The 13,703-nt window shown below is 41.8% G+C and overlaps 1 protein-coding gene across 1 annotated transcript in view; it reads right to left on the reverse strand.

The window, feature by feature from the left end:
- Window positions 1-13,703, reverse strand: part of LOC136297076 (A-kinase anchor protein 13-like) — a 45,551-nt gene that overhangs the window by 12,806 nt on the left and 19,042 nt on the right. Inside the window, exon 3 of the mRNA XM_066196723.1 lies at window positions 5,015-5,162. Within this exon, the coding sequence (XP_066052820.1) occupies window positions 5,015-5,162 (148 nt within the window). The remainder of the gene's footprint in view (window positions 1-5,014; window positions 5,163-13,703) is intronic.

A 13,703-nucleotide genomic window follows, 5' to 3' on the forward strand; every position in this document is an offset into this window, starting at 1 on the left:
GGGGTTTTTTGTTTCATAATTAAGAGTATTCTCAATTCCACAACTGGTATTGCCAAGTGGCCATTTGTTATGCAACTTGTTTACCCTTCTGGTCTACCAGTACAAAGATTGTAATTCATGAAATACAGCTTTTTCTATGAAGAGTTGTTTCTTAGGGGAAAACACAGTCTGTGGTAGAAGTGAATAAAGCATGACCATATGTAAAGGATTTCACAGCAAATGAAAAGTTTGAAATGAAGATATTTCCAAGCTAACTGAAATTAATTTTTTTCTATCATTTTAACTAGCAGAAAGAAAGGAAGGAGGAAAAAAACCCCAAAAACAACAACTCTGAGAGCTATGGAAATAAGAGCAAGTTAAAGACTGAACTGCTTCTCTGCCTTAGCTTAAGGATGGAGAGAAAGCTCAGAGTGAGTCAACGGGAATGTGTCAGCCCTGTGGAAACTGCTGGCAGGCAGCTAGCAGCAGACAGACAGTCTCTCAGACCTTTTACTACTTCCAGTTTTCATTCTCCTCCCCTTTGAAACACACACAAGAATCCTGCACCTTTTGAGTTCAACAAACACGAGAAAAGCGATTTTGGTATTAAGGAGCTGGGAATGATACAACACATTGCAACAGTACTCACCAAGGCAATTACACCTCCCAAAATTTACTTCTTGCTTTGGTGACCTGGCTCACGGACAGGGTGTTTCTTACCCTTCACTTATTTGATCAGGAGCTGCTGCAGCTCTGGATTTCTGGACTGTCTCTCCCTGTTTGAAATTTCATTTCAAACTTCCCCCGTGTCTCCCACACTTTCCAGACCATCAGTCGTTCAAAGCAAAGCAAAATACATGTCCAATCCTACAGCTGCTATGGTGATGGCATGCCAACGATTGCAATAAATGCACCAAACAAATACTGGAGCTCCCAGAACATCAGCTCCTGCAAGAAAATTTCCCCAGATCTCCCCAAGAGCTTCCCAATGCTCAGAGGCCTCCACCGGCCATGGCAAATTGTGGTTGGGACTTTTGACTTGTGTGGACAGTGATGAGGTCATTCCTCCTGCTGGTTTGTTTGCCAGATCATGATTTGAGCATTTTTATTATTGGGTTGGTTTTTTTTCCCAGTGGGAAAAAAGCTGCTCTAGCAGAAAGGCAGGAGATGAGGCTGCTGTCTTGCAATGAATGTTTCGCTTCCCTGCTTTACACAGATTTCCTTCACTACCACATACAATCTGCTTGGCCTCAGCCTCCCTACCCTGCAGAGATGGTGGGAAGAAAAAAATGCATTAAGATTACAGCAGTCTCAGCTGCTGTAGGAATAAGGACTTGCTGAAAAGCTCAGTTAATAACCAAACCAGTAGGACCAGCATCTGTGACCTAAGAAGACACATCCATCCCCAACAGCATAAATTCGGCAGCCAACAACAGTTTAACCACAGCAGCAGAGATGGTATTGTTTCTCTGCTTCCTTCCCTGCTCAGACTTTTGATGCTTTCTTAACACCCAAACTGCAGTGAGTGAGCTTTTGCACTGAGATCCCCGCTGGAGCAGCATCACACCTCCACCTGCCTTAATGCTGCGTCTGATAAAACAATGCTTGAAAGTGGACTGTAGAACTACACAGAGCCTCCGGTACTGAGGAAAACTCTTTCCATTAAGGAGAATTTCAGTCAGATTAATTAGAAATAGAAGAAGTGTAAAAGTGACAGTAAAGCCAACAGTTAAATAAGGTTTTGGTAGCTTTTTACTGAGGCAAACAAAAGCTTCCTTGGATGATGTAACTTGGTGTGTCCTTAGGCTGGCAAAAGAGCTACTGAAAGCATACAAAACATCATCTCCTGGCTAGCTCCTGAATCTCAGTAGCTAATTTTGACACTTGAAGTTATGACTGATCAGCTCAGATGTGAATCTATTTCTTACAAGGGGAAATTACTTTCCTTAAATTAACACAGCCAACAGCAGGGCAGGATAAATAATCCATCCCATTCTTCAGAGCAAGTGCATTAAAACAGGTAAGTATTCTGTAGTTTGAAGAAGTGATGAATCTGTCTTCATCCACATTTTCAGCTAAAATAAGGCTGCTCACATAAATGTACAATCAGAAGTCCTTTCTTTTATTATGTACAGAAATAAAAGCTCACATTTGAACTTTTATATATATATAATGTATATAGTAGTATGGACTATATATATTCAGTGTTTGAGGTTGATGATATAAAAAAGCATAGGAAAGAGGCAGATTGCTCAAGCAATTATATAAGATGAAGCAGTCATTTAATTCTGCAGTGATAAGCTTTTATTTAGGTAAAGTCTTTCAGGATATAGAGAATTTTCGCATACAATGAGCATTTATGAGGTATTTTGACAGCTTATATTTCCATTCCATTTTCTCTAATTTTTCACCTAGAACAACTTTATGTTGTTAAGATTTCTTTTTAAATGTGATTTTCTTTGAAAGCTTTGCTAAAACATTCTGATTAATTTTGGCAGCAAATGTAATGAAATCATTTTTTCTGTCTTTTAACCCACTGAAAAAGTCAAGAAACAAAAATTACAAATCTGGGCTTGTTTTCACTTAAGTTTTAACAGAATTACAGTCACCCCTTTCACCTCAGCCACTGATGGACTTCACCTGAAATCTCCTGGGGACCACAAGAAATTCTGAGGACTTGGGGCAAGAATGAGGCAATGAGTCCAGAAGGGATGCAGAGAGGATTCAAGGAAGGCAGAGAGGCTCCTGTGTGAATCAGCCCTTCCTTAATCCACCTGAGCCGTCCCAGAGGAGCTGCTGTGCTCGTAGGGATGTGCAACACTCCCTGCATCACAGGAACAAATGAAAGATGCTCGGAGCTGGAAGTAAAGGATGCGATTTTGGCTAGAAGAGCTGTCTGCAGGAGTTTCCTTGCAGAGCACTTGCTAAGTGCCCGGGGCTGGGTGTTTGAACAAGGGCTGGTCTCACACACACTGTGTGTTGTTCATGGCTAATCCCTTCGAGGTCAAATAACATTGTGAGTCACCACAGCCATCGCCAAGGCAACTGTGGAATATACGGAGTAAACACATGATTACAGATTCACTGTGCGTCCAGGAAGGAGGAGGAGAAGGAAGAGCTGCACTGAAATAAGTCATACTTCCACTGAATTCAGTGTAGTCAGTGCTGAAACAACATTGGACAAATCCATGGGTGTCAGCAGAGGGTATGAAAAAAATCAGCTTTTCCCATTTCTTGCTTTGCCTTTCTCCAACAACCTCTTCACCACTGAAGTGTTTTTTCCTTAGGCAGCCTCACCAAAAGGAGGTGTGAGCACAGATGAGGGTGTTATCCACATGGCTACTTTACATCTGAGATGTCACCTCTTCCTTGCACCACAGCCCCTGGACAGTGCAGGAATAAGACTACCTTTCTGAAAGGTCCCTTAAAACTGTGTCTGAAACAAGCTGTCTTTTGGGACAGCACCCATCCCCGGCTCGTTTCACACACCACAAGATCATGACTATACAGCTTAAAAAAAACAAACAACAATACAACAAAACAATCCGCTATTGCTAAAAGAACAATTGAAAGAAATTCCCTCTTTTCCTTTTGAATCATCAACTGCGTCAGATTTCCCACTAACAGCAACAAAACGAGCTGCAGGGAGCCCTCCCCAGTGACTCAGTTATATCTGGGGCTGGCAGTGCCCAGAGCATCACTGTGGTACCACCTGGCAGCCACCACCCTTGGCCACGTCCACCAGCGCTGCAAGGAAAGGACAACAGCGATGGGAAAGCATCATTCCTGCCCGGAAATCCCATCCAGCACGCTGGTTCCCACATGGGCTGAAGGGAACACTGAAGCTTTTCAGTTCCTTTCTTGGCACAGCAGCCACGGCCCTGAGGGAGAGGTGAAGTCATTGCAAGCAGGGCTGGCAGAGCCCCACGCCCACCACACAAAAGCAGGGAAGGAGTCACCCCCTCTTTGCTCTTCTGGGAGAAAATAAGCATTAATCTAATTGATTGCACGGGGCTCCAGTCATCAGTAGCCATAAAAAGCAACTTCTTTTCCCAAGCCAACCGAACAACATGAACAGCACAAAAAGAGGAGGAAATGCAAAAAAAAAAAAAAAACAAAACTGAGTGCCCAACTTTTAGCCACTCATTCCCAAGAGAAAAAAAACTCCGAATTTTAATCCATGTGCATCTCTCACAAAACAATACTTAGGAGGTAGGTGAAAAGACAAACCCAGGAAAAAATACTTGATGGCCTCAGTTACACGGTGTGTAGTGGCAATGTCAGGCGTTTTTCTCACACTGGTAGCAATGTGCTGCATAGCAACAAGTCAGAATGAAAGGTTAATGGTGGAGACTGCAGCCTGGAACATGCTCATTCCCACGGTCCTGAAGTCACCAAAGGGAAATGCTGATTTGTTTTGTTTTGGTTTGTTTTGTTGGTGGCACAAAGGATAAAAACAGTGGTGGGCTTTCATGTGAAAACAGTGGTGGGCTTTCATGTGGAAACCCACCTCATCTGAACCAGCCATGGAGAGATGGCACTGAGCAGCACATCACCTTTTCTGCAAGTGCTCCAGAAATGCTGTGAAAGCTCTGAGCTTAACAACATTTAGGGGAAAGGGTTGTATTTCACCTGGAAGACAGCAATGAACCTCACCGAGTCAAGCAGATGATAAGTGTAGTAAGACTTCCTATCCACCATCTGGGCAATAGCATCTGTAACCTCACAAATTTATCTTCCACCATCTCTCCTGCATTTAAAAGCTTTTTACTATGTGTATGTGACTGTGAGCTTTCTACAATATCATGTCATAGCTACATATTAAGTAATTGTAATCTCAAATGTAATTCTAGCAAAATCAAGAAAGAGGTTTTTAAAAGGCAAAAGCAGTCATGCAAACCATGTGTATCACTCCTTGTGAATGTGTAAATGAGGAAAAAGACAGCCAAGGAAACAGCATTACATTCCAGTTCACTTGTAGTAACCAAATTTCACAGACTGATACACTGATATGCAAAGAAAGGCAATTGTTTACCAGGAGAAATTGTCTCCAGACTCCCAGGATTAATCTTTCTCGTGCTTGTGCAGTGTTGGACAGTCGATCCAGTGAAGACCAAATAAAAAACTACATCATCTTCAACTTTATCTTCCTCACTCAGCTGCACTGTAATAACAGAGTCACCCTAGGAAAAAAATAAGAAATAAGGTTAGATTTACATTAACAAGAACTGCATCATCTAAAATAAAACTACTCTTCCTACAAGATTCACACTCTGCATTCATACACGCCTTTCACAGGACTCAGATATGCAAGGCAACCTTAGCATCAAAGCCAGCCAACATTTAGGAATTAGGCTGAATGCAGCTCTAGGAAGAGACATGTAGAAATCTCCAGGGTATATTCAAAATAACAACTTAATACAGTGAAATCAAAACAAATCTGAAAAAAATGTGCACACCCCACACAGAGGCTTTTCTACACACACACAGACACACACATATATATATAGACATACCATCATTTATGCACAGCTAAAACACCAGAAATTAGATACTGGTCTAAAAATTCCCTCTACCTTCAGAAATTTGAAAAAATGTCCTAATTCCTGCTTGAGTGCTCACATTTCCCTTGTCCAAGCCAGCACTGCAACCACAGATCCAACTTGATCATTGAACACATCTCTCATCCACAGTCCGTAAATACACAAAGATACCAAAGTTTCATATCCACTGAGAATTTTTTCCCACCTCCCTTACAAAGAAACAGTAATTGTGGTGGTACAGGCAGTGGTAGCTCTTCTCACTCATCTGTAAGCTCATGCTTTGGTGAAAAGCTCTGTGTGTTAGCCAATACAGCAGTTCTTCAAGCCTTGAGGGAAAAAACCTCTCATGATCTGTTGGTTAAACTCTCCTGCCTAGTATTACAGAGAGTTTACTTCAGTACCTCAGCATATTTTATCATTTAGCTCATCTTTGCTCTCAGGGAAAATTATATTTATAAAAGGTGCACAAGGTTATCACAGTTAACCCAGCAGAGGGTACAGTAAATACACCTGAAATTCCTACGTCTGCACAGAAAGGAACAGGGGCAATATGAACCAATTTCAGTATTCTATGAGGAAGGGAAAGCAAGGAAAGAGGATGGTTTCCAGTTACTGCAGAACTAAGTGAAGCATTTTCATTTGATGAAAAAATCCTAAGACTCATTTAGGCAGGAAAAGACCTCCAAGATCAATCAGGTCCAACTGTTAATCCAGCACAGCCAAGCCATCACTAAACCATGTCCTCAAGTGCCACATCTACTACACAACTTTTAAATGCCTCTGGGGTCTCCCCATACTTTATTAGCCTGAAAAAATTATATAAACTATGAGACACTGAGAACAAGAGTCTGTGATGTGACCTTCTGTCCCTTTTCTGTCGAGATCAGAACCAGGTGGATGCCCCAGTTTTACTCTACAGCTGTGGCTGCCAGCTCTCTGCCACCACCCCACCGAGCATATGGTCACAGCTGCAAATCTGGAAAAGATTTTATTATTATTATTGTTATTGCAGATTATGTAATTCTGATTTGCATATTCAAGAGAACACACATGTCATTCCCTCTAAAACCTCCCCCTTAAGATCAGTGAGTTCATCCCTTCTCTTTGACAAATACCACTATTGTAGAAAATTCCCAGACTTCCAGGCCCTCCCGCACATCCGTCCCGTGTTAGCATCGCTTCCCACGCTCTGCCTCATGTCTCCCTCTTCTCTCCCTCAGCTCCTTTTACTCTTCCTCCTCCAAGTTTATGTCCAGTTCTCCCCTGATCCAGCCCATCTGGTACCTCTAGCCAGGGGCAGGACTGTACCTTGTTTTATACAAACAAGATTTTCCGGGGCAAGTACACAGCCAGCTGCTGGTCTTAAAATCAAATATGTGGGTCAGTGCTGTAACACAGGAAAGAAAACCATAAATTCAAAAAAAACCCCAAAAAACAACCTAATGGAGCAGTGAGCGCATTTTGCATTTTCAGAGGTTGTAGAGTTACAAATGTAAATTTTAGGAAGGTCTCACGCGATAGTATCAGACCAGACTTCCAGCTGGGGAGGAAAGAACCATGCAGCAGAAGTCTATCTTGTATAGAGTCAGTGTTAAAATAAAAACAGGTGCAAAAAGAAATAAATCAGGCTTTAAATTCAAGCATGACCAGTTCACATGCTGAGTTGAAAACTAAATATTCCATTTCAAGCAAATGGATCCAGATTTGAGCTGATGTTAAAAAAAAAAACCAAAAACTTGAGTTTTAACCTGCAAACCCTTTGTGCTTTTTTTTAATATCTGTCTTTGTTCAAACCGTTTCTCCCTTAAAGCATGAACATACAAAGTACTTCAACAGATCTGAAATGCCGGTGACACTTCAGAATAGTCACCAACAGCACTGAGTGTTTAACATGGTATCTGTTAAAGAGGTTATTATTTAACTCAGAAATCAAGTACCGCTAGCCTAATTTTTGTAAAATCAAAGCAATTTGACATAGAGTTTTTGTGAGAAAACACCTGTCTATCCACGCAAACTACTAACATTCTAGGAAAAGCAATTTAATATTGCAAATGACAATTTGTATATTTAATTACTTACAGAAAACGTAGTAAATACATGTAAGAAACCTCAGCACCAGAGGTCCCACATAACCTGAAATCCAAGCTGGAACTTAAACCTATAGCTGACCTTATTAAGATACCTGACCTAATTTTGAAGGTGGAAAGTGGTCAGACCAGTGATCTCTAGCAGATCTTTCCAACCAACTTGTTCCACTCCTTAGATTTTAATTCAGTTCATTTCAGTTATTGTTTAAGTCTACAGAGAGTACAAATTATCATCAGCTAGTATCAATTTAAAAGGTTCTTCAGCAGTGTCTAAGCAGCACTTCACGGTGGGAAGGTCTCCACCACCCTGCTCCCACCTCTTCTGGAGGATCCATCAGCAAAGACTGTGGAACACTGAGCATCTTATTCATAGGATTTTTTAACTCTAATTTTTAAATTGTCTCCAAATATCTTTGGTAAAACTGATAATGTGCCACTTAACTGCTCTGTGGTTCAATCTACTTACAGGTGTCACCTGAACTAACTCAGCCACTGTGCCTGGTACAAGTCACTGATGTGATCTCAGATCCCAGAAACAAAAGATACTCCTTCAACACACCTCTCTACCTCCCAGTTACTGACAATTTCATTGTTCACTGCCAATTTTAATTTGATTTTTAAGTTATTCAAACAATGTATTTATTTGGAAAGGAAATAATGCACAGAACAAACCCCTCTCTTCCCAAGACTTTTGGAGTTAAAGAAAATCAGTTACAAATGCAGCCAAATTCCTCCAGCCCACATAGAAGATTTTCCAACAGCCCTATTGCATTCAGCCTCCAAAAACATTTTAACTGAAGTATGTTTACCTTTATTCATTTAATATTGTCCAAAAAATGTCATCTGTTCAGTATCACTGCCACACAAGGTGGTTATTATAACCCTTCTTTCATCCCAAATGGCTAGAAATGGGAGGCCAGCCTGCCAATATCCCTTCGGTGAAAGTACAGACAGATCAAAGCCATTCTCTGGAATGCTCCAACAAATAAGAATAATTTAATTTCAAAACTAGTTTGGATCGACTAATATTTACTTGGCTTAAAGCCCATTGGAAATGAAAACATTCCATCTCGGTCCATTCATGAAAGAGGCCACCCTGTCCCTTGTTTGGATCTGAAAAATCCCTGGTCTCAGATGTAACGGGATGCAAAGAAGGTGGATGGGGCTCTTCCCTCTGTTCCCTTTTCCAAACCAAAGGGAGAAAGCAGGTCTGCCTCCCCATGGGACAGGTGCACTGGGAAAAGCCAAGCCTGACCTTGAGCTTTAAACTAGAAAACAACACAGAAAGGGATTTTAGAGCGGCCCATCTATGAAGTTTTGGCTTAGTTAAGGCAGCAGAAATACAATTATCTCTAAAAAGATTTAAATGCTGTCATTATAACTAAACCTCAAAACCACCTAGACAAGGCACCTGTTTGTCAGCACAACTTGCTGGCATTAGCACAAATCCACCTTTTTAGGTAGCAGTTTTTCCAGCACTGCAGTTAAACGCATGTGGATTGTGTGTAGGCAAAGCACAAACAACTTCAAGTAAGCCTGTTAAAATGGACTGTTTATGTTCAAAGGCTTTTTTTTTTTTTAATAATTACCTCAGCAATATTTGGAAGTGGTAATAAAGTGAACAAAATCTTTAAGCTCAAAAGAATTAAGATCACTTATGTTATCACCTCAAAAATACTATCCACCTTCCATAAATAAATAATTGTTGTAAGCATATAAAGACATCTTTCTTTTCCACTTCAAGCTCTGGAAATCTGTCTGGTCTGGGGGAATTGGTCATCATTTGGGACCATGAAAACAGCTCTGCCAATTGCAGACTTCTAGGCTTCAAGATGAAAACCATGAGTCTAGTTGGCAGTGGGGAAAGTTCCCCAAGGGATATCAGCTCTACCAGAAACAGGTACTATTGTCAACAATGGACTGAAAAAGGGAAAAAAATATTCTTAACATGCTAATAAATTTTAACATTTCTGAAAGCAAACAAGAAAAAAAAAAAAAAAGGGAAGCTGTATTTTTGTAGCTGAAGGATTTGACTTCTAAGCTGGGTTTTCCCCCCATGGCTCATACCGGGAATTTTAAAGAACATTACTTAAGCCACTAACCACCCACTCTGATCTCCATACACAGAATCTAAAAATACTTATGAAAATTAAATGTTAGAGGGCAATACTGCAGCACTCACGTGTTACTTTAACATTCTGCTTTTAATGAGAAAACACCAACAACCAGTAATCATTAATTCGTTCTACCCAGAAAAGCAAAATGCAAAAATTGCTGCTGACCATTGACAGCAAACTGTGGCTGCTTTCTCATGCAGCAAAAACCTACTGAACGGGAAGTCCATGGGTTAGATGGGTTGGAGATCCACATGAAGGAAAGAAAGCTTTTCTCCCAAGGTGTTTCCTTCTAGGCACTGTTGTGGATTTTGGGGTTATGATGCTTTATTAAAGAGGCTGGATTAGATGAGTAAATGTAACCTGTCATTGCAACAAGTTTTGCTTTGTTTCCGCTACTCATAACATGAATCAGGCCCTTGTTGAGTCACTGCTTTATTGCATTTTTGTTTCTTCCCCTTTGGGAAGCCCTAAACAGCTCCCCGGAAAGCTTCACTGCACCCAGCATGGCACAAAATCACAGCTGTGGTTTCTTCTTCCTCCTCCTTCAGTTCAGGCTCATTGGTACCTTTATTTATTCATTTTTAGATGGAGCTGGACTTGCTGCTACCCCAGCCACTACTTGACCCAGAGCACCCAGGATCGGGCTGTAATTCCAGCACCAGGCAAGTCCTCTCACATCCCTGTGCTTTGGGTTTCCCCATCAATGAAATGGGAATCGTGGTCCAAACACACCGAGCACTTTCCATCCAAATGGCTTTTAACGGAACAGCTGGCTTTTCAATCACATGACGTTTTCTTTGGAAAGTGTGCAGCACTGACAATAATTAAGCTAGACAAAGTCAAAGGGAAAGCTGAGACAATTCCACCTCAAACTGAGAACTGCAGAGGAGTCTGAGAGCAGCTGGAGCACGGAAAAGGCAACTGCAAGGCACCTTAATAAAATGTAACAAAAATCACCAAACAAGGAAAAAACCAATATAATTGTTTAGATGCTCGATGATCCATTACCATCTACCTCTGTCAGTACACAACAAGATCAGCAGCTAAACTTTTATTCCCAGACAGTTCCCATGGCTCAGCTGAGTATCCTGGAAGAACCCTCCCATCTAAGGTTACTTTGGGTTGGTGCAAACTTGTGCTTAAACCGGCGGAGAACGACATCTGGAAAGGACACACGGACATCTCCGTGCAGAACAAAACCACGCACAGCCACACAGGCTCCTGACTGCAAAAGGAAATGGGGCTTTGGGCAACTATTTTTAGAGCAACATGACAGTGCTCTCATCTCCTGGAATAACCCTTTTGATTGAGAAAGGCTTAGATCCCAGTTTTTCCAGGTCTGAGTAAGTGTTCCAGCCAGTCAGCTGTGACACAGCACTATCACTGCGGGCTCCAAAAACCACAGGATGCTCATCTTCCATGGCAAGAAAATAACTTACATCCAGGAAACTCTTCCAGGCTGCTATTCTCAGGTTAACAGATGAAACAGCTCACACTTGAGGGGCAGAATCTGGGGATGGATTCTACCTCCAAAACACCCAGCTGAGTCCCCTTTCCTCCTGGCATGGGGAAAATTTGTCAGTGGATCTCAGTGCCTTAGCCTGGAACATCCATCCCCTTTTCCAGATGTGGCCATTTAGCCTGCAAGCTCCCAGCACATGGATAGAAAAGGAAGGGACCATGGGAGGAGGTCAGAGATATCTGTTACAGGGAGATAACAGCAATCATTACAGACATCCTCAATTTCGCCACTATGGATTGACTCCGAGAGCACTTAGTGGGGAAGGAAAAAAAAAAAATCACATCAAACACAGTTCATTCTGCAGAACTCCAGGCCCTAGGAACAAAGGTAGGGCTGTGAAATCTGTCTGAACATGAGCAGCTCTAGAAATCCCTCCTCACCTGGAGATATCCCCCATGATAAAGGCAGTGACCTGGGTCAGGAGCAGGGACAAAGATGGATGTCGTTGGGGTGGAGTGTTGCAACCTCCTGCAGATAAAACCTTCAGGGAAAGACTCCAGAAATAAACAGAATGGCAGGCTGCCAAGTGTTGGGGCAGATTGTGTCCTTTTTTGTAGTCAATGACTTCAAACTCCTTGATCTTAAAGCATGAAGCAGAGTTGTTTTCCTAATAAAAAAAAACCCACCCCCCCATACAAAAGAAGACAAGAATGACTCCTGTGGTTTAAATAAAATAAATAAATTAAAAAAAAAAAATCAATCTCCAGACCTAACCTTATTTCCTTTTTACATTAACAGCAGTGCTATTATTTTTACCAGTGAAAGGTTTCAGGTTAACAGCACAGATACTGAGTACCTCTGTGATGAGAAAGCCAGATTTTGCAAAGCACTCTCTCATTCTTTGGAAAATACAATCACAGACCAGTCTCTCTTGCCCGCAGGCCACCAGAAGAGCAGAATGATGGTACACATTTTCCTGCCAGCCCACAGAGCAAACCAAGGTGATACCTTCCATATTTCATTAACACTGCACTGAGCCAAGTGACCTCTTCCAATACCAGCCACAAAGCCACGACTTGAAACACTGACACAGAGACAAAATAACTTTCTTCTCTCCACCACTTTCTTTCCTCAAAGGTGGAAAAGAATTTGGTCCAAAAATAAGATTAGTTTAGCATACTGATGGATAAAATGTTGACACAAGTGCAGAGTCAAAAAACCATTTATTCAAGACTCTTTGGGCAAAAAAGAATTTGTGGGAAAACAAGGACATTTATAATAAGCAGCCCTGAGCTGTTGCCCCTCATGGATCCATCCTGAGTGCGACCTGTGCTAAAGAACACGGCATGGACACCCTCAACTTGCCTGTCTGCAGAGACAGCATCGTTAGGGCTGATTTATTAACACCACCTCACAGCCACAACCACGGCCCAAGCCAGTCCAGGTGTCTAATCCTGCAGCAGGATTTGTTTGCAAAGAGATAAAAGGTCTGAGGAGAGCAAGGGGTGGATTTCCTACTCTGAACCAGTGCAAAGCAGCACAAACTCCTGTGGAAATGGGTATGCTTCAAGAAATCCGTTATTAGTGGCCCACATCCTTTGACAGAGCATGTCTCTGTCAACCTCCAAATCAATCATCTCCAAGATGAGCCTTTATTGAGTGTCAAGATGCTGTTATAACTATTACACACATATTAATCCATACAGCTCAGAGGAGATCTCTACCGACTGCCAGCAGAGATCCATCAAAGTAACAGGATCTCGTTACTGCTGAAAGAGACACATGATTTATCTTCATGCAGAGATCTTCTTGACATGCCACTCTGCTGCCCAGAGCCAGGCAGGTTATTAGATTGGGCTGCTAATAGCTAATATAGCTGTACCACTGCCTTAGCACGGGGCTGCACGTGCTTTGCAGCACAGTGCATCAGCTCAGTGCCAGCCTGTGCTGCACACAGCCAGCCCTCACAAAAACCAAACAGCCAAGGTTGCGTCTAATCATTTTAGCATACAAGAAAATATGGTGAAATTAACAGTAAAATTAGCAGCAAAATCAAACTTAAGGAGAAAGAAAGGATAAGAAGAGTGCCATTCACCTTTTTGTCCTAAATGTGAACATCCAGGGGAAAACTGCGATGGGAACTTTATTGTTTTGGTGGATTTGGCAGTGTAGTAAAGAAAATAACAGTTTAATTTTCATTTATTCAGGCAGTTTAGTGTTAGCCAGGCTATCAGCTAAAAGAATTGTGCACTTTCTGGCCTGAATAGAGAAGTAGTGACAGTAACCCCAAACCTCTTCCATCACAAGGCCTGTACAGCTCTGGTACAGAGGAGGAGGAGGTTGGAGGCACACAAAAGCAGTAACACATTGGGGTTAACCTTTAAATTATGCAAGTCTCCATGTAATGTCACAATGAACACGAAGACAAGACAAAAGAAAGGGGGACATTTCTTTGTTGCAGAATGCCCCCTCCAGTAGCATCCAGTTCCTACAAAAAGTACTGGTCTTACTTTTA

The sequence above is a fragment of the Chamaea fasciata genome, unplaced genomic scaffold, assembly GCF_029207755.1.
Source record: "Chamaea fasciata isolate MVZ Bird 193981 ecotype frontalis unplaced genomic scaffold, bChaFas1.0.hap1 SCAF_14, whole genome shotgun sequence".
In the NCBI taxonomy this organism is placed as follows: Eukaryota; Metazoa; Chordata; class Aves; order Passeriformes; family Sylviidae; genus Chamaea; species Chamaea fasciata.